The sequence below is a fragment of the Lipotes vexillifer genome, unplaced genomic scaffold (assembly GCF_000442215.2).
Source record: "Lipotes vexillifer unplaced genomic scaffold, Lipotes_vexillifer_v1.1 scaffold1196, whole genome shotgun sequence".
NCBI lineage: Eukaryota > Metazoa > Chordata > Mammalia > Artiodactyla > Lipotidae > Lipotes > Lipotes vexillifer.
The window spans coordinates 259,103-281,346 of NW_006773416.1; the positions used below are offsets into that span (position 1 = coordinate 259,103).

Sequence of the window (22,244 nt, forward strand, 5' to 3'; positions counted from 1 at the left end):
GAAAGAGGCCGGCCCCACACAGCGGGAGCAAGCCGGGAGAAAGTGGCGAGGGGTGTCCCCACTCCGTGCCTGCCGAGGGTGAGGGAGCACCTTTCGGTCATGTGGGTCCCCTCAGCCTCACTACCTGGGACGGGCGCGTGGCAATGATGGCTTCCCATCTGTGACGCGTTTAAGGAGGAACAAAGGGGCTCCTGGCCACAAGTTTGGGGATTCCCTACTGCAAAGGAAGGACGCTGAAAATATACAATATAAGATCATGTTCTCTCAAGGACAGAATAGCAGCAATAATAACCTTCCCTGGAATGATGATGCCTGGCAAATACCACAGGCACTTACTAAATGTCTGTTGGATGATAAGAATGGGGTGAAAATCAGTTAACATGAAGATCACGTCGTAAGAATAACGAGGGGAGAAAGACGTTGTGAAGGTGCCCAGGCCTTATTCTGGTGACACAAAAACCAGAGGCACGCGCACACACGCGCTCCAGCGGGACCCAGCCAGGAAGCAGCTCACCGTGATCTACAATAAGAAGGGAGCCACACACTATGCAAATACGGCGAAGAAAGGAGTCAAAACTGTCGCAAAGGTTCAGTTGCTCACTACCCAAGAACGTCTACTTATCCTGGCTTAGTCATTAACAAAGCACGAAAAGTATCCTTCTTGGAGGCCACAGACTACAGAACATAAGGTGCCTGAAAAAAGGCTTCAGATGGCTGCACATGTGTACAATTCAGTTAATTACTAATTCAGAAAGCAGCAAGAGTGCTGGCAGCGTGAAGGACCTCAACGCTAATGAGAAAGCCGGACAGACTTAAAATTATTAAAGGACTGGGCTCAGCAAATGTTTTCATATGATGTGGAACAGAATTTTTCATCTACTTGGACCTAAACAAAGGACCTTTCTGTAGTGCTGGAGTTCAGGGAGACAGATGTTTAGCTAAGTTACGGAAAGTTTAGCAAAAAGATAAAGAACATCTTATTATAGGACAAAATTCTAGAGCAATCTGAAAAATTCATAAGCAATAAAAATAGCAGCAATGTTTTCCCTTTTACTACAGCATTTGCTAGGTGGTATCTCCTCCTTTGTATTACCGCTACTATTTTTTTAAAAACCCTAAAATCAGTTATCTTCTTTGAAACAAAATTCTTACCAAATAAATAAAAATTCAGTATTTCCATGATACCTCTAAAAAGTGATTGTTGGAAAGCTAATTGACATTAAACTTTTATGGAGCTAATAAATGTCGAGTTACAGACTCTCAAGAGAGCTGGCCCAGGAGTTGTGCCCACTGAAGTACAAAGAGAAGCTCAGTTAAGACGGCCACGGTTTCTACAAGGGACAAAGAAAGAGCAAAAAGCAATTTCTTTGGACGACATGACCTTCTGAATGGCCTCACGTGTCCTGAGAACGGCACCAATACTGATGAAATGGGAACCAGAGGGAGGAAAAAGGCAAAAAACATATACACGAAATATTCACAATACCAAGTGACACATCGATTAGTGTGACATAATGTCACACTAATGTGATACAACGTAGGAAAAACATTAGGAAAATACAGGAAAGAAGTAAGAGTTAGGTGGGATTTGCCAAGGAGCGCTTTTTGGATGAATTTTTTGTTTTTGTTAGGTTTTCAAAGAAGCGGTAGTCATCACTTGACTGAAAAGAAAGTTTAGAAAGTATTCCAGAGGCTCTTCTTGAACAAAAGGTTAAAGCTTTCTAAGTCCGTATTCTCAAAAGTTCTAATAATTTTCAGTTTTCTGTTTCAACAAGCATAGTAACCACCAAGAGTAAGGTTTTTGCCTTTCTTTGGGTCTGAAACTAAAGATTACACTTAAAACGATACGTAGGCAAGTACTTGAAAAGCAGGGCCAAGGTTCTGATTTCAGGACTAGTGAAGGAATCAAACTCTCGCTTGTTTCAAGTACAATTTCTAAAATTCACTGTTCTTTTCTTTCTGAAACATCGTAAGTAAGAGTCTTCTGAAGAACCTAGTCGACATTCTACTTTTCAAAGGAAAGGCCAAGCCCTTCAGAGCTGTCTTCTCTCTCCCAGGCAGCTAATGGAGACCAGTTACAGAAAATAACTCCTTTCTGCCTATTTACAACCTAAGAGGAGACGTCAGTAGGAGAAGCAGGGGCTCACTTAAGGGGCCAGAGGTGGGAAATCCAGGCAGAAACGACATAATCAGAAATCTTGGTTTCTCATTTATCCCGTTCAGTGCCGGCAGCAACTTGGGTGTGCGTGGGAGGACCCCTGAAGAGACTGCGTTTTTCCTTTGACCAGCATGTTTGGGGGCTGTACTGCACGGCTTGAGAAAATAAGCTTAAGACCCCATGAAGAGCTAGTTTCACCACATTCCCAAAAAACTCTGAGTCCAGAAAAGAAACATAAAATTAAAGAGAATTCAATGTGGCGACTTCCCTGGTGGTGCAGTGGTTAAGAATCCGCCTGCCAATGCAGGGGACATGGGTTCCAGCCCTGTTCTGGGAAGATCCCACATGCCGCAGAGCAACTAAGCCCGTGCGCCACAACTGCTGAGCCCCCGCACCCTGGAGCCTGTGTGCCACAACTACTGAGCCCACGCGCTGCAACTACTGAGCCCATGTGCTTCAATCACTGAAGCCCGTGCACCTAGAGCCTGTTCTCCGCAATAAGAGAAGCCACTGCAATGAGAAGCCCGTGCACGGCAACGAAGAGTAGCCCCTGCTCACCACAACTACAGAAAGCCTGCGCAAAGCAATGAAGACCCAACGCAGCCAAAAATAAAAAATAAAAAATAAATAAATAAATAGGACTGGAAATACAGTGTTAAAAAAAAAAAAAGAATTAAATTTGAACCGTCTCACACCTGATCAGAAGCAGGACCACAGCTTATATACTAATTTTAAAAAAAGTCTCTCTCACTTGAGACAATCACTCTCTCCACTTTTTTGGTGTGGTAAAATATACATAACATAGAATTAACCATTTTAACCATTTTAAGTATACAGCTCACAGGCATTAAATGTATTCACATTCACATCCCTGCCACCCGTCTTCAGAACCTTTTCATCTTCCCAAATGGAAACTCGTTCCCCATTAAACACTAGCTCCCACCCCTCCCCAGCCCCTGGGAGCCTTCTACTTTCTGTCTCTATGAATTTGACAACTTCTGCACTTTTATATAAACCTAAAGGTAGGTAAACTCTGAAAAAATTAGTCTGGCCACACTCTTAAAGGTCACATACCCAACGGATGGCAACTGCTGACTTGGAATTGCTTTTGGACAAACATACCAGGTTTGACAGCCTCACTGTCTGTTTCCAGGGCCCCTCCTGGCAGAGGCTCAGTGCAGAGAAAGCCCATGAAGATGCCCAAATCGCTCATGTACGTGGAAGCCAAGCCCAGCTCCTGGCACATACACTTTGATTAGTATTTCTCCTCGATGTAAGAATTTTCACCCAGCCAATAACATTTTAAAGGGAAAAAGTACAGTACAAAGTTATACCCATAAAGAGGTTACATCTGGAAAACCCGACGTGCGTCTGTGGACTAAGAGCTGGAAATCAGCACAAAAACACCAGACAGGGAAGGTCCCAAGGGTGAGGCTCCGCCATCTCTCTCGTTTGGCTGTTTATACCCGCAGCAAAAATCTCAAAGAAACCACTGTAGAAAATCACCCCAGAAGCTAAATGCGGCCCTTTAGTTGCGCCACATAATACACGTCTTAAATCCAGGTTCTAAACCGAAGATGCATTTTCTTAACGTCCCCACTTGCCACTGATTCTTCCTGCATCAGCTAAATTTAGGAAACACCACCACAAATAACAACTTCCAAGAACTCTGTGGTGCTTGGTGGGGAGGGGAGGGGTGGGAAGGTCAGAGTGGAGAGACAAGATTTAGCCCTCAGTTTGATTTTGTGAGAAAAAATGCAAATGAGAACCCTCCAGCACCTGCTGGCTTCTTTCAGGTTAGTCAAAAAACGACATACATTTGACTCGTCAGGTCAACAGGTGGAGAACCCAAAGGCTTATTTTTGCTCTAACTCCTTTTGCTAACACGGGCACAGTCCGCTGGAGTCCCGCAGGCTGCGAGGGCGGGCGATGGGGAGGTCACGCCAGCCTAACCACCTGACCCTCTTCCGCGACCTGGGTTCTGTCTGAGGACCTGCTGGTGCGCCCGATGTGACTCGTGAAAACAGGGCAGTTTCGGCAAAATCTCTCCAAATCGAGCAATTCTACGGTGTAACCTAACGGGCGTTAATGCTACATGACCATGTTGAAAGTCACCGTGAATGAAACACTCCTCAGGAGTGATCAGCAGTGGACCAAGTTTGCCTGTAAAAGACACGAAGGTGGATTTTTATCTGATCATGTGTCTCGGCTGGTGAAACAGCCCGTCTGCAAAGTAAAACGACCCCCTCCCAAGCTCTGTGGCTCTGTTACCACCCCCCTTCCTCCAGCTCACCAAGCCCGGGCACCTGCTGCCTGAGTCCCCCAGGCATCCTGCACTTTCCTGCCTACCCATCCCCAGGCTCCTGTGTGCCCTTCTCTCCCTCAGGAGTCCTGGGGGGCACTTCCTCAGAAAGCACCCCCGTCCCAGGCTGGCTCCAGCGATTTCTCTAACTGCCCCCCAGCACCCAGTGGGCCGCACAGGGTGCCGGGGCCCCAGCACAAAGGACGGTAATTGACTTGAGGGTATCTCCCTTAGACCCCAGTTTCCTTCAATGCCTGGGTCCCATCTCACTCATCTTTCTTGCAGCACCCTAGGCACCTCTCTCTCCAGAGATCATCAATACATGGTCACTAAGTGAAGGAAGGGAGATCCACCTTTAGAATATTAAACTCCAATGTGCCCCGAGAGTCCCGTGTCCAGGGGGACCAGAGGTCCCTAGAGTTGGCAGGAAGCACCGCCCAGGGCAGGCAGGCCGGCCGGCCAAGCCGTCTTAAAGGGCGATGTCTCCATCTGCAGGGTCCTATGAGCTCTAAATTTCAGCAGGATGCTGTGGCCGGTCTCACTAACAATGAAAAACTATTACTAAGGTGGAGGCTGGCCAGATGCTCAGAAATTTCCAGGAGTGCATTAAACTGGGGACTCAGTGGCCCCAAGTTTCATTCCCAACACAGGCCCCTGGAAGCCGCTGGCTCAGTCCCTGAGGTGCACCCCAGCTACACTCCCTGCCACCTGGCCACCAAGACCAGAGGTGACAAACAGGCCCGTGTGTGTCGGGACACAGCCTGCCTGTTCATCTGCGTGTGGCCTGCAGCTTCTCTCAGGACACGGGTGGGAGGGGGGCAGCAGAGTGCTGCCCGGAAACCTCAGGGTCCTAGAGCCAAACGTATTCATCATCTGGCCCTTGACAGAAGGTGTGCTGAGCCCTGGTCGGACAGTGACGCTTCCCAAGGTCACTGTGACAACCTGGAGCTCATTCGGTAAATCACACCTCGCATTCCTCTTCCACACACGGGATGTGAGGAGACAGCCTTGGGACTGCCTGATTCTAAACCATCACTTGTGCCTGGCTCTCTTCCTCACTCTGGAGAGAGGCACAGAGGAATTTCTCTCCAACACAGGACTTTTTAAAGAAAGATTTGATCCCAACTGTGAAGCACTGAGCGGCTGGAGGTGCTACAAAGAAACAAGGCGCGTGCTGCCACCAGCGCAGACCAGGCTGCAGAGGTGTCGCCCGGGGGTCTGGAGGGCTGGGCTCACGCGTGGGTGTGCTGCCGGCTGGCCTCGCCTCTGTGCGGGAGGGTGCCCAGCCCCTCCTCCGCAAGGAGCTCAGCATTTGGAATATTGTCTGTGGTCCCTCTTGCAGGTTGCCAAGCAAATGAGTCCAGACTCCCTCCCTCCCAGTGGGACGAGACCTCCCTGCAGGCGAGTGGCCAACACCGCAGATTTGACTGGGGCGCAATCCTCGGCACTCGAGGAGCTTTTTCTAAGCAGCATTCAAGGTCCCTCGGGCCTAACATCACGTCCTCCAAGTGGTGTCAGACCCCAGAAATGGTGTGTTTCGAGAATGAAGCAAACACTGACCCAGAGCAGGGCACTGCCCTGCGAGATAGCCAGTCCTGCGTGGGTGGGGTCAGGGTACGGACACCCAGAGGTGGGATGCGGTAAAGGCCAGCGCATGAGTCCGTGACTCCCGCTTCTCCTGGGCGTGAGGAAGGGCGCGCTCTCCAAGGCAGGTACGTGTGGACGGTCAGATTGCACTGGATCTCCCTGGCGCGTGGGTCGCCAACATACCACAGCGTGGGGGTCCAACCTCCAGCACTACAGGGGAGGGGCGCCTTCCCTGCTCTGCCCTAAGACTGACTCTGCTCTGCTCAGTGCCCCAGGCCTTCCTTGAAGGGCAACACTTCACCAAGCCCTCCCTCCCAGACGTCTGCCGCTGAAAGCAAGCCGACGAGTCATTTTTATTTTGACAGCTGCATCCTCTCGCGGTGGGCACAGAGGGGAGAACTGTGTGGGGAGGCCAGAGGTCCCTCATGGGGGTGGGCAGGACGTCAAGACAACCGGTTGAAACCACTGGTCTTGACGCCACTGCAAGTGCAGGGGTGGCAGCAGGGGAGGGTTCCAGCGGAAAAGTGGGCAAGTGTCAGGTTACAGGAACACGGGAGGGGGCGCGGGAGAAAGGCAAACACTTGGGAAGGTCGTTCTTCCCCATGAGTCGGGGTGTTCTACAAGGCCGTTTGAATTCAGTCCCTTTGGGTTGATCCGGGGATCTGGGAGTGTCTTGCACTTGGATTCCGTGGGGCTGGTCTGGTTACACAGGTAAGTTCAGGTCGGATCAGCTCCACCGTCGCTAGGCCCTGATGACTCTGAAGGCCAGTACAGTCGGCAACGACCTCTGAACTCCTCTGGTTAGGAAGAGTTTCCAGGCCTGGAACGCTCAAGCCGAAGCCCAGGCTCCACTCTGTTGTCTGAGACGCCTCAGGTGATCGCACAGGTCGGGGCAGCGTCCCTCTGCAGCCACTGGGACAACGCGGGGTGGCCTCTCCTTTCTCTGGCTCTGGCAGTAGTTCTATGGATGGTGCTCCTTTAGTTAGGACAAAGTCTGGGAAGCCACCAAGCCTATCCACAGCTGGCCCTCAAGAGGAGGAGGATGCCACTCAGAATGCAGACGCACCCGTGTCCTCTCCGTCAGCCAGCCTCCACCCTCACCGCGGATTCAGTGATTTTCCCTTAGAAGAGAGAGCAGAGCCGGCTGCAGACGCCCTGCTCAGTCACGGATGTTGGAACCACACCTGTGCTCCTCTCGTGGTGACAGCTGAGAGGAGAGAAACAATTTCTCACTCCAGACCCGAGGCCTCTGCCAGTCTCTGCTCCGGCACACACGCAAACGTCCCGCAACATCCCAGGAGTCAGAGCACAGAGAGGGGAAGGCAGGACCTCGGCTGCAGCGCCGACGGCACCAGCTGGTACCGTTGCTTCCCCCCCAGCTTCTGTAGCCAGGTTGGGCCGCTTCCCTTGCAGGTGTGGCAGGCACAGGGCCCAATGGCAGTGCCTACCTGGTAATGAATTATAGGAGCACCTGAAAATGGCAAATCTGCTTAGGGTTTTATAAGGTGCCCACGAGAATTCTATTTTGTCTGATGAGACTATTACTACGCCACCTTTCTTTTGGTTCACGTTCGCTGGAGGCCCGTTTCCCGTCCTTTGGCTTCCAGCCTGGCTGTGTCTCTCTGTGCAGAAGGCTCTACTCCCCGCTGTCCCAGTTCAGCCCTCACGGGTTCTGACCAGGGTTACCGTAAGAGCTTCCCAGCAGTCTCCTTGGTATCTGTCTCCCTCACTCCATCCCATCCCCTAGTCAGCATCTTGGAAAAGAAATGTGAAGGAGTCACCTGACTTTGTTCGTAAGTCTTTGCTGAGTCTCAGACTCCTCGGCTTGACGAATAAACCTTTCCGAATCTTCCCTGCGCCTCTGCCCCTCCAGCCTGGCTCCTGGCGCTCCTGCCCTGCTGAGCCCTGTGCTCTGCACACCCGGTGCCCTGCACACACGCCCTCACCCAGCATCCATCCCCCGCTCCCCAGCAGACCCTCCTATCCTGGAGGGTCAGTCCACACCGGCCGCTCTGTGGCGAGGCCTGGCTGACCCAGCGGGGACGGTGCCCCAGGCCCCTCAGCTCTGACGTGCACTCGCAGCTCCGCACCGTTTAAGGGTTTCCGTGCCTGTCTCTTCTTAGTGCTGGGCCACAGCGTGCTTCTCTTTGCATTTTATCCCCAATCCCTGCTACAAGGTAGGTGCTCAACTAACATTTGCTGAATATGAAGGAATAACTCCCAATTTAGCCAAAAGGAGAACTGAAGATGGCACCACCCTCACCCCCCCCACACTGACCACCCTCTCCACCCTGTAACCAGACGACATCCACACGTGTCCTTATTTCCCCCTTCCTGACCAGCCCGGAAGGGCTGGTCCTACTTGAGACACACCTCCCCACTGAAGCGGACATACCGGTCCTGCAAGGCTGCCTCAACACCCCTCTTCACAAAGTCTTCCCCAACCCCCAGTCCACGGGCATGAGGACGTTGTATAAACAGGCCGACTACCATCCAGCACTTACGGGCAATCCTGCCGCAGTGCGTCAGTGCGTACTGCCGTTCCAGCTGGAGCAGAGGGGAGAGACCACGTGTCACACGCTTCTCCTGAGACCTCGGTTTGGAAATCCTGGCAGACCTGCCACTAGCATACGCCCTGTTGAGGACTCTGGGAGGGGTCTGAGCTAGAAGAGCCCCCTCCAGAAGCAGCGCTTGGCGCCCATGCTCAGGGCGTGACCGCACGGGGCGTCCGCAGGAGAGAGAGGAGACGGAAGCTCAGCAGGAGATGCTCAAGGAACTGGGACTTGACTGAGAGGAAAAGTCTAGGAAGAGGAGTGTTCTGCAAAAGTCTTCAGTTACGCGTGGAGGCTGGTCAGTCAGTGCGAGAACTAGAGCGCGTGCCCACAGCTGAAGTGCCAGGAGCGCCAGGGAGCTGGGCGAAGGGAGGTTAACACGCCTCTTTCACTTAGAGACAAGAAGCACTGCTTTCCTGCCTGGAACCAACGCAGGCCTCGGCAATTTCAGCCCCTCTGGCTCCTCTGCGCTGGAATTCTGGCTTCAGAATTCCATTTGTCACAGAAGGCCAGCAGCCAGGGGAGCCGCCTGCTTCGCGCTTGACGGCCCACACACGGGGAACTCAGACACGGCTGGATTCGAGAAAGAGTGATTACTAGACAGTTTTCGATACCTACCATAATCATTTCTATTTGAGTCATTTCTATTTAAGTCTGGGGTTGGCTTCAAAGAAATTTGCCTCAACACAAGAAAGCTGCAAACTTTTGGCACAGGAGGTGCCACCGATACTCAAAGACTTTACTGGAGAGATGGAAACAACTGTCAACCTGAGAACGATCCCAGGTCGAACAACGATTTGCTTTCAAAGGCCCTGGACCTCATCAGCAATTATGATAGTGTGGTGGTTTCTGTAATGCCAGTAAAGTAACAGAGCTCATCCACACCGACCAATCCGACCAGGAAACCCTGCCCAGTGCTTCAAGCTGTATCACTAGGGGAATCTGTGAGTCCTAAAAAGGGATATAAACTCATTTAACTGAAACATTCAAGTAGGAGTACAACATAACTGATATTGAAAATAAAATGTGCATAGTTGAGAGGTGTGTCATGGGCTTTGTCATGGGCTTAATCCCTTTGAGGATTCAGATGACTAAAAGAGATGCTTTGTATCCACTGACCCAGGAGGATGACAAGCATGCAGCGTGTCTGAGGCCACACATTCACATGTGAATCCATGGGAAACACTGTTACCAAACACAGAACCCATTCCAGCCGAGCCTGGACATCCAAGTGCAAGCTACCTGTCACCACTCCAGACACCAGGTGTGGCCACCTGCTTACCTCCCTTCCCTACCTCTCTTCCTTCAAAATGATACTATGAAGATAGTCCCACTGTGGAAAACAAACAGAGAAGAAAGTGAAACTCATCCTTTCCACCCTCTTCTCCTGTTTGTGCACATACAGGAGCACACTGTTGATTTTACACAAACGGGATCACATTGTGTATATTACTCTACAACTTGCTTCTTTTGCTGAGCCATCAACCTTTTCCTGCGCACACATGTAGGCCTTCCTCTTCTGTCTGAACTGCTGCGATGTCTCTTTCACACAGGCGTATCGCAGCTGACAGGTACCCTTCTGCCGGATATGTGGGTTGGCTCCAATTTTTTGCATTACAAACAGACCTGCAGTGAACCTCCCTGCCTACACCTGTGTGTACAGGACAAGGCATGTGGCTTTCAGCAATGCTCTTCCTCGTGCCAGGGGAAATGTGGCCAATAGCCCCTGTGACTTGAAGGTCATGGACAGGAGGGGCCTCAGAGTCCTAAGAGCTGAGCTGACACGGTCACCAGGTAGGCAGAAAGGCAGAGCTGGGTCTGCCTACGAAGCCTCCAGAGGAGGACAAGGTAACCAAGGTCTCCCTGATGAGTCAGAACACAGCCCCGGTGCCTGGAAAGTCCTCCCAGCCTTTCATGATCCGGCCACAAGCTCCCGAGATCCGAGAGGATGTCTCTGCCAACCCTCCCGACCTTGAGCTGCCCTGGCTGCGGCCAGTCTTCTTTTAATTGGTCGTCCACCGTCCGTGTCTTAGACTGTGCTTTCCTTGTAGGACCAGGCTTCCAACGCAGACCAAAGGGAGATGAAGCACCGCTGAAAGGTCAGCCAGAGAGTCACAGAAGAGTCACGTGGTTGCAGGAACTTAGCAAGAGGGAATTCTGAACTGGAGGCCACTCCAGCTGTGTATGGCAGAACATCTGCACCTGCCCAGGCTTCCTGACAGTGGGGGGAGGGCAGTGAGGCTGCGCTGCATTAACAGACCTCTGGCCTCACAGATCACTGGTGGCCAATATACCATTCTTGACACTGCTCTTCTTTCACACCCTGAAGTCAGCCACAAACAACCGAAGACATGGCTTCTCACTTGGGAGTGGAGCTTAAATGCACTCGGCTCTGAGTGTGCCAGCAAGCATCTGCAGAACCAGATCCAGGCTGAGTGGTGGGGAGACCAGGAAGTCCAACACGGCAGAAACCCACTGCCCGCAGTGGCCTGAGACCAGCTGAGGAGCTAGACCGTCAGACGGAGGTCAGACGGCCATTTGATGGCCTGCAGGGTCTGTCACAGAGCACGCACAATTCAGGGCCCAACAAAGAGTGCAAACTCTAAGTATTATAGGAAAAAGGGAAGAATTCCTGAGGTTGGAGGTCACTGGGAGTGTCCTTCTCAGAAAAGGAGCTGGGCCAAGGTCTGAGGGAGGGTAGGACTTGGGTGGGCAAAAGAAGGGTGGAAGAAAGAAGTGGACACAGAAGCACAGTTTCTTAAACTTCAAATGCCATTTCACACCTTGGACTGGGCTTGTTTTACATTTAGGAAGCCAACAAAAATTTTGAGGGTGAGAAACGGGGTGGGTCACCAGACAGAAATGCAGCAGGGGAACAAGGTCCCTACAGGAGCCCCTCAGGCTCTCAGCACCACTGTCCAAGCAGACTGGGCATCTCTTGGAGATACACACCTATATGTACAGACACATAAATAACAGTAAGTATCAGAACCAGGAGAAGTGGTCACAACTACAAAGAACACGAACAAAATTAAATTCTGAGTCTGGATGCCTCAAGAAAATGTCTTTTGTGTTAAAGGAAATATAAAACAGAATCACCAAGAATAAATGCTGGCCTATGAAAACACCCTATTCTTGAAAACAAAAACAAACACTTAAATGGTTCAAAATGCGAAAGTCACAATTTAAAATGGGAAGAATATCCAAGCCAAACTCAAGCTCAGAAAATCTATGTGGTATCATGCATGCAATGCCCTGATTTGAATATATGTATATAAACAATTTTTTCTATTTAATCCTAAAATGTAAATCATTTAAAAATTAAATTGTTTCTGTTATTAGCCCAGAGAAGGAATGAGAATACTTTTTAAAGCATTTTTGTTAATAGTGAAAAATAGTTGTTTCCTGCAGGTGCTCTGGTTAAATACCCAACATGAAAAATGAAACAAACTCTGAAATTTTTACATTAGAAAGATAGACTTCTGGTTCTTTTTTCAGAGGAAGGGAGAAACCTTTCATTGCTCAATATTACTTCCTCAGCACCTACAAACAACACGGGGTTTCTGATTTGAAAATGCACTGTCTTTGTGACAGGAGTTTTCACCATCCCTCAAATCTGGAGCAACCAGTAGGCACTGAAAACACAGCCCACAAATAAATAAACACTTTCAGCAAACGCAGGCCACTGCCCCACCCAGTCCTCAATGTGGAATTGGAGGAAGGGATTTTTTTCCCCCTTAGATGTTATAATTACAGATTTCGGCTTAATTCCTACTTGAAATTCATCTACATGGCAATGATTTCTCCCCCGGCTCTGCCATCTGCTAGCAGGTGACGTGGGCAGGCCGCCAGGTCTGGTTATGCTACAAAGGAACCAGGACACTGCTATCCTCCAGGCTGGGTCCCCAGGATCCATGGGGGATGAGCAGGACCGATGTGATTCCATGGAGTCAGGGCCCCACCAGAAGGCATATCCTGGTACTCTACCAGCCAGAGTGGTACCAACCAAATTTTCTAAATCCCCAGTTGTCTCCAAAGGCCCAGCCAAAAGCCCAGCACCACAAATGCCTCCAGACTGATGTGGTAAAGGAGGAACCTTGTTCTCTGAGTGGTTCCTGCCCTGAGCCTGATGGTAATTATTAGTAACATGTATAAGAGAGTTACCGCGTGTATTTTGTTTATTCACTGAGGGCTTCACCATGGCAGACACTGGCATTCACTTTATCTCTAGCACCTGTCCCAGCGCCCTGCATGCAGCAGGAGCTCAAGAGTAAACCATCCACTCCCTGCCTTCAAACGGAAGAATTGTCTGGACAGAAGACTCGACAGTGTGAGGAAGGCATTCACAGAAAATAAAACAAAACAAAAATACTGCTAATTAAAAGTAAAGAAGAGCAAAACTCTGTGCTGGTGATGGTTTGGGGAAATAGGTATTTTGATACACTGCCAGTGGGGCTACAAATGGTACAATCTTTCCAAAGCTGATGTGTCAATATCTACTAATACTGCTAGCAAAGCCAGAAGCATCAGTCATGCTAGAAGAGGACCAAGGCAGTGAAGCGTTCTGGGAAAATCTCTGGCCTGGGAGAGAAGATCCAGGTTTCCATCAAGCTATCTAAAACAGCTGTGGGACTGTGAGAGTCCCTTCATGTCTCTGAACTTCAGCTTCCTGTCCACACAGTGACAGAGTCAGGTAGGTGATCTCTAGGACCCTGTTCAGCTGGGATTTCTACGTCAAACAAAGAGCAGTAGGCATAAAAATGGAGCCAGAGCTCCTCAAAATCTCAGATATTAGTTTAGAGCTGACTCAGTGAGCATGAGGTTCCTAAGTTTCTGCAAAGTCTCTAAGACTCTTCATTCTGGAAGATCTAACCCTCAGATACTCTTCTGAAGAGACAGTAATTGGAGCCTTGGACCTCTTCCCCTCCACTGACCACCTCACCACAGCGTTCAGAGGATAAGCAAACCTGATTTCATCCACCAGAGAAGCACCTACGGTGTCGTCGTGCAGGGCAGCAAGGCTCAGAGAACTCCCGCATGGATGTGACGGGACTGAAACCTTTTCTATTTTGGATAGTAACTGCCTCCCCACTTCCAGCCCAGCCCAGCCCAGCCCAGCGCTTCCCAGAGAAAGTTAGAGCCTGTTCTATAAACAGGCATGGCTTTGAAGATCTCAGAAAGGGCACGAGGTGCCAGCTCCCTTCTCTCCTATCCCTTATCCCTCCACCCTTTATCAGGGCCCTGAAACCATCTGCCCTCTCACCTCATTCCTGCCCTACTTCCATCCAAGGATCAGGGCCGGCAAAACATGGAGCTGCTGAAACATAAAATCTGTCCATTAATTCCCTACCGACTCCAAACAAGTAACTTCCCTGACTCATCTCAGGCTGGGTGAAATTATGGCTTCTGGAACTGAGTTTGAAATTTAAGAGAGACAACTGCCTTTATGCATCAGGCAGAGGGCTAAACAAAGGTCCGGAACTTCTGGGACCCTGGCGAACGTCCTCGATCCCAATCACTTAAGGCATGCATGCCCGATCAAATAACTTTTGATGCCTCAGTTTTCCCCACTTGTACAATCAGAGAATCTATCGTTTTAATTTTTAAACTAAGAATATATTCATGAATTACTTGTGAAGTTAAAAATGAATAAAGTAAGAGGGGCAATGTTAAAGTATGTCATGCTATAAAACGAAGGTCTAACCCTTAATAAAACGAAATCACAGGAAAGTACTTACTATCAAGAGAGGTAATAAAAGCACCCAAAGGCTGAAACAGGATGTTGCCAAATAAAAGCAGTCCCATGGGGAAAAGGCAGTAGATCTGGTACCTGGAGGCTCGGACCTGTTTCCCTCCACTGGCCACATCACCCCAGGGTTCAGAGGATAAGCAAACCTGATCTCATCCATCAGAGAAGCACCTCCAGTGTCGGGCAGGGCAGCAAGGCTCACAGAACTCCCGCATGGAGGAAGATCTGTGAGCCTGAAGACCTGGTATCTGGATGGAAGCCACAGTGTGGACGGATTCCGGGGCCGTGTTCCTACCTGACAATGTGTTGTGCCGAACAGAGCACAAGGGTGCGAGGCAGCCTAGAGGGCAAGGGTGGGGAGGACATCTATGCAATTTATTAAAATAAAGGAAACCTCAAGCCTCATCTTGTGATTTAAGAGGAAGTAAATCATGTTACGTTTAACTTATCATCCAGGCCATAGCTTGACTATATGTTTAATATAAACTATTGTTGATATATGAAAAATGGAGTAGCTATTTTCAAGGGAAATGTTAGGCTCCAGAAAAATGATGTTTTGTTGTTGTTGTTTCCAATAAAATCATGCTGCAGAACAAATTATAGCACCTAAACAAAACCCATGAGCTACAACAACAAAGGGAAGTGCAAGCTCAAAAATCTGGAGAAAGGAACAGAGGTTTGTTCACATCCCACCGTCCTCTGTATGGTGATGTCAGTAGAGTCACTTATTACTCTATATCCTCATTTATTTGAAACTGACTGAAATCTGGCAGCTCTAATGGCCAAGTAAAATAGATAAATTTGAAATAAAAATATATTACCTACTCTCGTATAATATGAATTTAAGTGTAAACTGATTGAACTAGGATTATTTCTTCCAGAACAAGCCACACCTCCCTCTCCAATACCCAACCCTAAAATAGAAAAACATACACATCACAACCACACTCGCATTATTTTCTACAAAGAGGTAGCTTGGGCTCTGGCAAGGCTAATAAACAGAAATATATTTTGCTCCCAGCCAACAGCTCAAACCGTCCATTAGGGTAAAACTGAAGATGCTTTTGCAATCAGTGTGGAGGCAGACACACCCTGTTTACTTTAAAACCTAAAACACGACAACAGCTTCTGCACTGACAGTCTGCACAGAGAAGCCCCGGAAAATCTCCAGGGACAATTTATCCTCCATTGCCTTTTTTTCCTAGCAAATAACTGAGCTTAAATAGAAAAAATCAGGAAATGAGCAGCCCGAATTCTTCTGGATTCTAAAACGGGAGATAATTTTGAAAGGAATTAAAATAGGTTCTAAATGTCCTTAAGATCCAAAGGGAAATGCAGCATCGCTTGTTCTTTGGCATTCAGCCAAGAAAGCCAAGCTAGCAGCGTAACAGAAGGACGATCAGGAAGAGAAGGCGTCCTCCCGCCACGCCACGGACCAGGCACAGACGTGGCCTGAGCGCAAGATTAACACAGCCGGTGACACAGGGGCACAGCGGTGCTGCAGAGAACACGGCTGCTTCGTCAGTGCCCCCTGGACCCAAGGAGCACAGTGCAGACACGCGTGCAGCTCAGTTCTCTCACCTCCAGTGCTGGCCTGGCGCTGTCGTGCACAGACAGAATGTGTGTCACCTGGTTCTTGCTCAACTGCTCTGCATCTCTGGCATCTGTCACAGAAGAAAGAGGAGGACATTTTAATGTTTTCTGCAAGTGAAGCACTCCTTAAGTTTAGCCACAGCAAAAGAACACGAAATGACTTGCATGTTTCTCTCTTAAAAATTCATAACTGACTAGACCAGAATAATCTGGACTTAGGGAATCTAGGATTATTGCTTTTAGGTATTCTGCAGATAACTAAGTTTATTTCTGATTGGCACATAGTCATATAAAACTTGAAGTATATTTAGATTAATAAACTTTATAATCATGAGTGTTACTGTTTAGAGGAAGTCACTTTGTAGTTGACACTTGTTAAGTTGTAGACCCTTAGGTTAGTATTTTACATGAAACATGTAATAAGAAAGATGTTTCAAATATTTTTCAACTACCCCTTAATGATTAGTAATCTAAGTTAAAGTTAAATACAAAAAAGCAACTTACTATATAAGATTTAGGAATCTGCCAGACCTATCAACCCTAATGTCAAACAGCAGAGAATTGCTCCAGATGCAGATAAGACTGTGGTTTATAACATCTACATTCACTTTATGGCAAAACTAAAAATGGAACATTTTCTGGAAATTCCAAACAAAATAGTCCATAAGTTATAAGTTGGCTATTAAATGATCTGCATATGACACTAAGGAGACACCAAAATTACGTCCTTCCAGTGATCATACGTGTAGAAGAAAGTCGGAATAAATCCCCTCAAGTTGGAACTTCTAATCTACAAAACAGGGCCCAGCAAGAATCAAGGAGGTCCGCTCCCCTCTGCCCCTGTTCTGGCCTGGGGCAAGCCTTTGAAAATGATAGAGGGTAAAATGGACTGAAAATCAAATGTTTAATTATGATGTTTCTGGAGAATATTAATGACATGGGAAAATGCTCAGGATACGGTATTAGCGGGGGAGCAGGTACCAAACTACAAATACAATATAAACTCAATTTGTTAAAACACATAAAGACAAACACACACAGTGGGGGAAAACTGCTCTAAGGAATTAGCCCAAACGGTGATAATCTTGAAGAGATGGAATTACAAGTGTTTTAATTTTTTTTCTTCTTTATAGTTTTTTTGTGTGTATTCAACGCAGGTGGTTGTAAAAGTTTAACATGCCTATGAACTACCTGGGTTTTTTTTAGAAAGGCAGATTCCTGGGCTCCAACTTAGTTCAAGGTCTATGGCAGGGCTGGGAACCTGCATTTCTAATAAGCCTTGGTGATTAAGCAGAAACTAAGAAACACCATTCTAAACATTTTGCAATTAGCATGTAACATTTTTAGAGTCAAGAGAATGATCTTCAAAAGTAATTTTAAAATGTCGGTTTTACTTTAAGACTCTCTTAACTGCCGCAACAACCCCAAGCAGCCTCCACGTCCATCACACAGGACCCGGCCCCGCAGACCCTCCGCCAACTACGCCAAGCCGGGGCCTCAGTGAGTTTTGAATTCGGCGGGAACTCAAATTATTTAGGGTCCCACAGGCGGGCAGACCCCACATGTTCACCGAGGTGTGGTTTTCCAGTCCCCACCAGTACGTGCATTTTAGAGGAGCGGTGAAACAAGGTCAAGCTGGAGCTTCTGGCGCCCAGACAAGGCGGGGCAGCCAAGGCGTTTGGAGCAGCCGGGCGGGGTCTCCAGAGCCCCACAAGGCACTCCAAGCCAGGCTCTACCAGATTCTGACTCCACCCAGGACTTGAATTTTAAAGACTGTTTAAATATACGTGTTTTCCTTTTTTAAAAAACAGTGTTATTGAGATAATTCACATACCATAAAATTCACCCTTTTAAAGCGTACAATGCAATGGGTTTTAGTATATTCAGAATTGTTTAACCATCACCACAATCTAACTTTAGAGTATTTTCATCACCCCATAAATATACTTTTGTAACACAGATTAAGATAAAACAACAACAAAAAAGGTGGTTTGGGGATAAAATTGTTTTCGAATACAACCACCCTTGATACCACAGATGAGAAAACTGACTGTCGGGCCCCAGAGAAAACAGAAGTGACTCCTGGGGATGCTTGTGCCGCTTCTGCTCTGCGCTCCTTTCTATTCTCTTGCAGCGCCATCCGTCCGCATGCATACGCCGTCCGTCCGCATGCATACGCCACCTTCGGATTACTTTTCCCATAAGCACAGGCTCTGTCCACCCATTTACGTGCATGAGTGCTCAGCCAACACTATTGGAATGATGACATTTATTCTTCAGGACTACATGTTATTGGTGGATGGCTGCCTAGAGCCATGGGCACCGTGGTAACGGTGTGAATGCAGCTGGAAGGTCTGCCGTGGGGTCATCAGCTAGCCCACCTGCACGTGCACAAGCTCTTCCCGAGCACGAAATCTTAGGAGAACTTAGTCCTCTGCTGCTCAAACCGAAGTCTGGCAAGCAGCCGCCTGGCACCATCTGTGACCGTGATGGAAACTTTTGGCAGGAGTATTGAATTTGCTTGGTATTTATTACAATTTTTGATTTGTAAAAATATTCACCCAGCAATTCTACTTCCAAGAATTTATCCTAAATTCTGTTGTTTTCAAAAACAAAGACATTCCCCTCTCCCCATGAAAGCGTTAATAATAATTCACTAAATAACCATAAAGATGTTCATGCATTCTAGCACCACTCCCCTACCTGCCACAAAGCACTGCTGCTTTTTCAGAACTACAGAGCTTACTAATTTAGGAACTCCAGGACTATTTTTAACATGTTCTAGCAGCAATTAGCAGCTGTCAGCTCACTGTGCTGAATTCTCTTTGAGGCCAGTTAGCTGCCCTCGGAGCCCAGGGGGGAAAGGAAATGAATATCACGCAGAGAAGTCATTGAGACCGTTTTAACAATCGATGTGAACATGAGCTCACAGATTTAAGCAACAACCAGAAAACAGACAGGAGTGTGTTCTTGTTTGTCTGGGGAGCGAGGCATGGTGAGGAGGGCCCTCACCATCAAAACAGGAGGCTTGTTTCTGCACGTGTCCTGGGCCAAGTCCATGGATGACGCACAGTCCATCTCCAGCGCGAGGGAGACCGGGCTCCCCATCACACACACTCAAATGCCTCACAAGGTGGGGACCAGCCCCTCCCCTCCACATGCACTTTTCTCTGTGGGTTGCTACTCACCTTTGCATCTACAGAGCATTTTGAGACAAACGAGCTAAAAATAAAAGGTCAGTAGCAGACAGCATATCAACAAATATTCAACAAGTTGCAGAGACATGTGTAAGCAGAAAAGTCAACACAGGATAAGAATAATCTGCTAGAGATGAAACTGCCACTTGTTTTCCCCAGGTAATTAAAAAAATGGGTTTCTGAAAATTTATTAATAACTAGAAAATAAAAGTGATAAAGATGACAAACAAGTTACATGGCTGCTAAACGTGCCTCTTAGCCATCTTCTTTTGATAATAAAGCTCCAGCAAGCGTGCAGAGTTAAAAAGAAGGTCAGAGGTCAAGGTGGAATCTGCAGGGCTCCACGCCACTCTGCCAGCCATTGGCCAAGGTGTCGGGGTACAAGGACCAGAGCACAGTGGTGGCCACGTCCAGAGCAGACTCTGGATGAACTGACGTCTACACCTGGACTCCATCATGCGTGAGAGCCTAAAGGTAATCTTTAAAACAGTGAACTCACCACTAGCAGGGGCGTCCAAGTGTCCGTCCACAGGTGATGGACAAACACAGTGTGGTTCATCCACACACTGGAACGTTATTCAGCCTTAAACAGGAAGGAAATTCTGACGCAGGCTACAAAAGTAAATCAACCTTGTTATGCCCAGTGAAATAAGTCAGTCACAAAAGGACTAATACTGCATGACTCCACTCATACGAGGTCCCCAGAGCCATCAGATTCATAGACAGAAAGGAGAGGTGTGGTTTCCAGGGGCTGGGTTGGGGGATGGGGAGTTAGTGTCCAATGGAGACAGATTCAGTTGGGAAAATGAGAGTTCTGTGGACGGATGGTGGTGACGGCTGCACAATGGTGTGAATGTACTTAATGCCACTGATCTGCACGCTTAAAAAGAGGTTAAAATGGCATATTTAATAGTTTGCATATTTTACCACAATAATAAAAAAGGAGAACTCACCTTTGAAGTTGCCGATATACAGGCCAGGCAGGATCTAGGGGGAGACACAGACCAGACGCGAGTGTTATAGGCCCGCGGCTGACGGCATCTGGCACGAGGCAGGGCCCTCCTGGAGGTGGGAGCGTAGCCCAGGCCTGTTCCTACCACACCCACCTCCCAGCACCTTCCCAGGTGGACAGCACGGTTGACAAGCATCCTTGTCTCCAGGGCTCGCAGTGCTCATTGGCTTTCTGAGTCCAGCCCCAAACCAAGCGCCGCCAGCATCCCCTCCACCCGTCCTGCCTGCCCGCCCCCCAATTCCTCCTCTCCCACTTCTCTCTCAGCTCCAGCAAACCCGCCCTCTGTAGTCTGAGGCTTCGCACATGCCGTTCCGCAGCCAGGTAGCAGCTCTACTCCCGCTCTCGCTATCCTTCAGGCCCCAGCTCCGACTCATGCCCTGGGGAGGCCTGTCCTGAGCCCTGCGTCTGGGGTGACCCCTGCTTCAGCGCCCACCATCTTCCCCTTGCAGTGATGCTGTCATGGACGTTACTAGGTGGAGGTCTGTCCCCTCTGCTGGGCTGCACACCCAGCTCCTGGCCCAGGGCCTGGCCCGTGATTACCATTCAATAAAGAGTTGCTAAATGAATGAAAGAACTGTCTAAACGTGCACGTTAATAAGAACACACATTTGCTGCAAAACGTCTACTTCTAAGGCAGTGGTTCTCAAGCCCGAATATCCACCAGGATCAGCGGAATCTATTAAAATTTCAGGTTTCTGGGGAGCCCCCAGCCCCAGGCTCCACACAGAATGATCCAGTAGACCTGAGATGGGAATGGGTGACTGTAATTCTCACCCTAAAGCACCCCCCACTTTGCAAAACACGAAGCTAATTCCTGTCCTGCCAACACTCTGTATGGAAGCTCTGAAATCCAATACGGACACTGCTTTGGAAGCTACACCACCTATATGACTTCCAAGTGCATACAGCACACTGGCCTTGGTGACACTTCACTGCAACCCCTGGTGCCCTGGCGACACCCTCATCAGCACCACTGCTACACACACCTCTCAGCCCCATCTGCTTCACACTCCCTATTGTTTTTTTCCACTTCCACTAAGAAAGCTGAAAGCAGCAGGCAGTAACGTCCTTCACGTGCTTGGATTCCTTCAAGCATCTTCCTGACAACCAGCTGCCTGCTAAAAAGTCACTGTGGGGATCTACTGGGACACAGCAGTACTGGGTCCAGGGTCAGCGTCTGTCATGGGGACCAAGGAACGAATCGACCAGAATAGGACACTTGTGAGAGTGAGAAGAGGTACTATTAATAATCTAGGACAAAAGGCAAAATCCAGAAGTGACATCGTCGTCACGGAGACATGTGGTCACTCTGGCTGACTCAATACCCTGGGAGGCAAAACTGGCTTGGAGAGTGCCCCAGGGGACTGAGAGAGTCACAGCACTGGGGCGGGCAGGGTTAGCCCTGGAAGCAGGAGATGGGAAACTGCCAAGGAACTAAAACACTTGACAGCTCTTTCTTGAAACATAATCAGTCTTTGGGATTCTCCTGGGAGGAAGGGTGGAGTAAATAGTTCACCATTCCTGTTTTAAAACAACGTAAGAACAATGCAAGTTCACCTGGGAGACGCCTCGAACGGACGATCTCTGGCAGCTCTTGCCTGCACAGAGCTTTTTCACGTGTCATCTGCGGTTCTCCAGGGTCTCTCCTATCTTTATTAGATACTCAAGGGCAGAATCATCACCCAGCTCCTCTGGCTGATGGGGACAGACTTCCTCCCTGACCGAACTTCGAGTCTTCTCCACCTGGCTGGTCCTTGGCCAGATTTAGCCAAGAACCCTGCTGAGCCAGGTGTCGAGCGCCCACCCGCTCTTGGTACCAGTCAAGCCCCTCCTCCTCCACCCTTGGCATCTGATCAAGCTCCATCAGTGATTTCCACCCACTCCCTCACCTGCCCCGGTTGCACTGGGAGTGGAGCTCCATCTCCCACTTGTAATGGTCTTGAATAGAATCATCCTTGCCATTTGCAATGTGTCAAAATTATTTTTCTTTCCTAACACTGACCACAGCAGTCTCCCAATTCATACAGCTGACAGTTACAATGGACCAGAACACAGTCATGGAGCACGTTTGCTTCCCCAAAGTCGCAGAATGCA

The 22,244-nt window shown here is 48.7% G+C and overlaps 1 protein-coding gene across 1 annotated transcript in view; it reads right to left on the reverse strand.

Annotated features, from left to right (window-relative positions):
- The window catches only part of DUSP22 (dual specificity phosphatase 22), a 46,890-nt gene that overhangs the window by 14,789 nt on the left and 9,857 nt on the right, over window positions 1–22,244 (reverse strand). The window contains exons 2-3 of the mRNA XM_007448306.1: window positions 20,092–20,125; window positions 15,930–16,012 (exon numbers count right to left, since the gene is read on the reverse strand). Coding sequence (XP_007448368.1) covers window positions 15,930–16,012; window positions 20,092–20,125 — 117 coding nt within the window. The remainder of the gene's footprint in view (window positions 1–15,929; window positions 16,013–20,091; window positions 20,126–22,244) is intronic.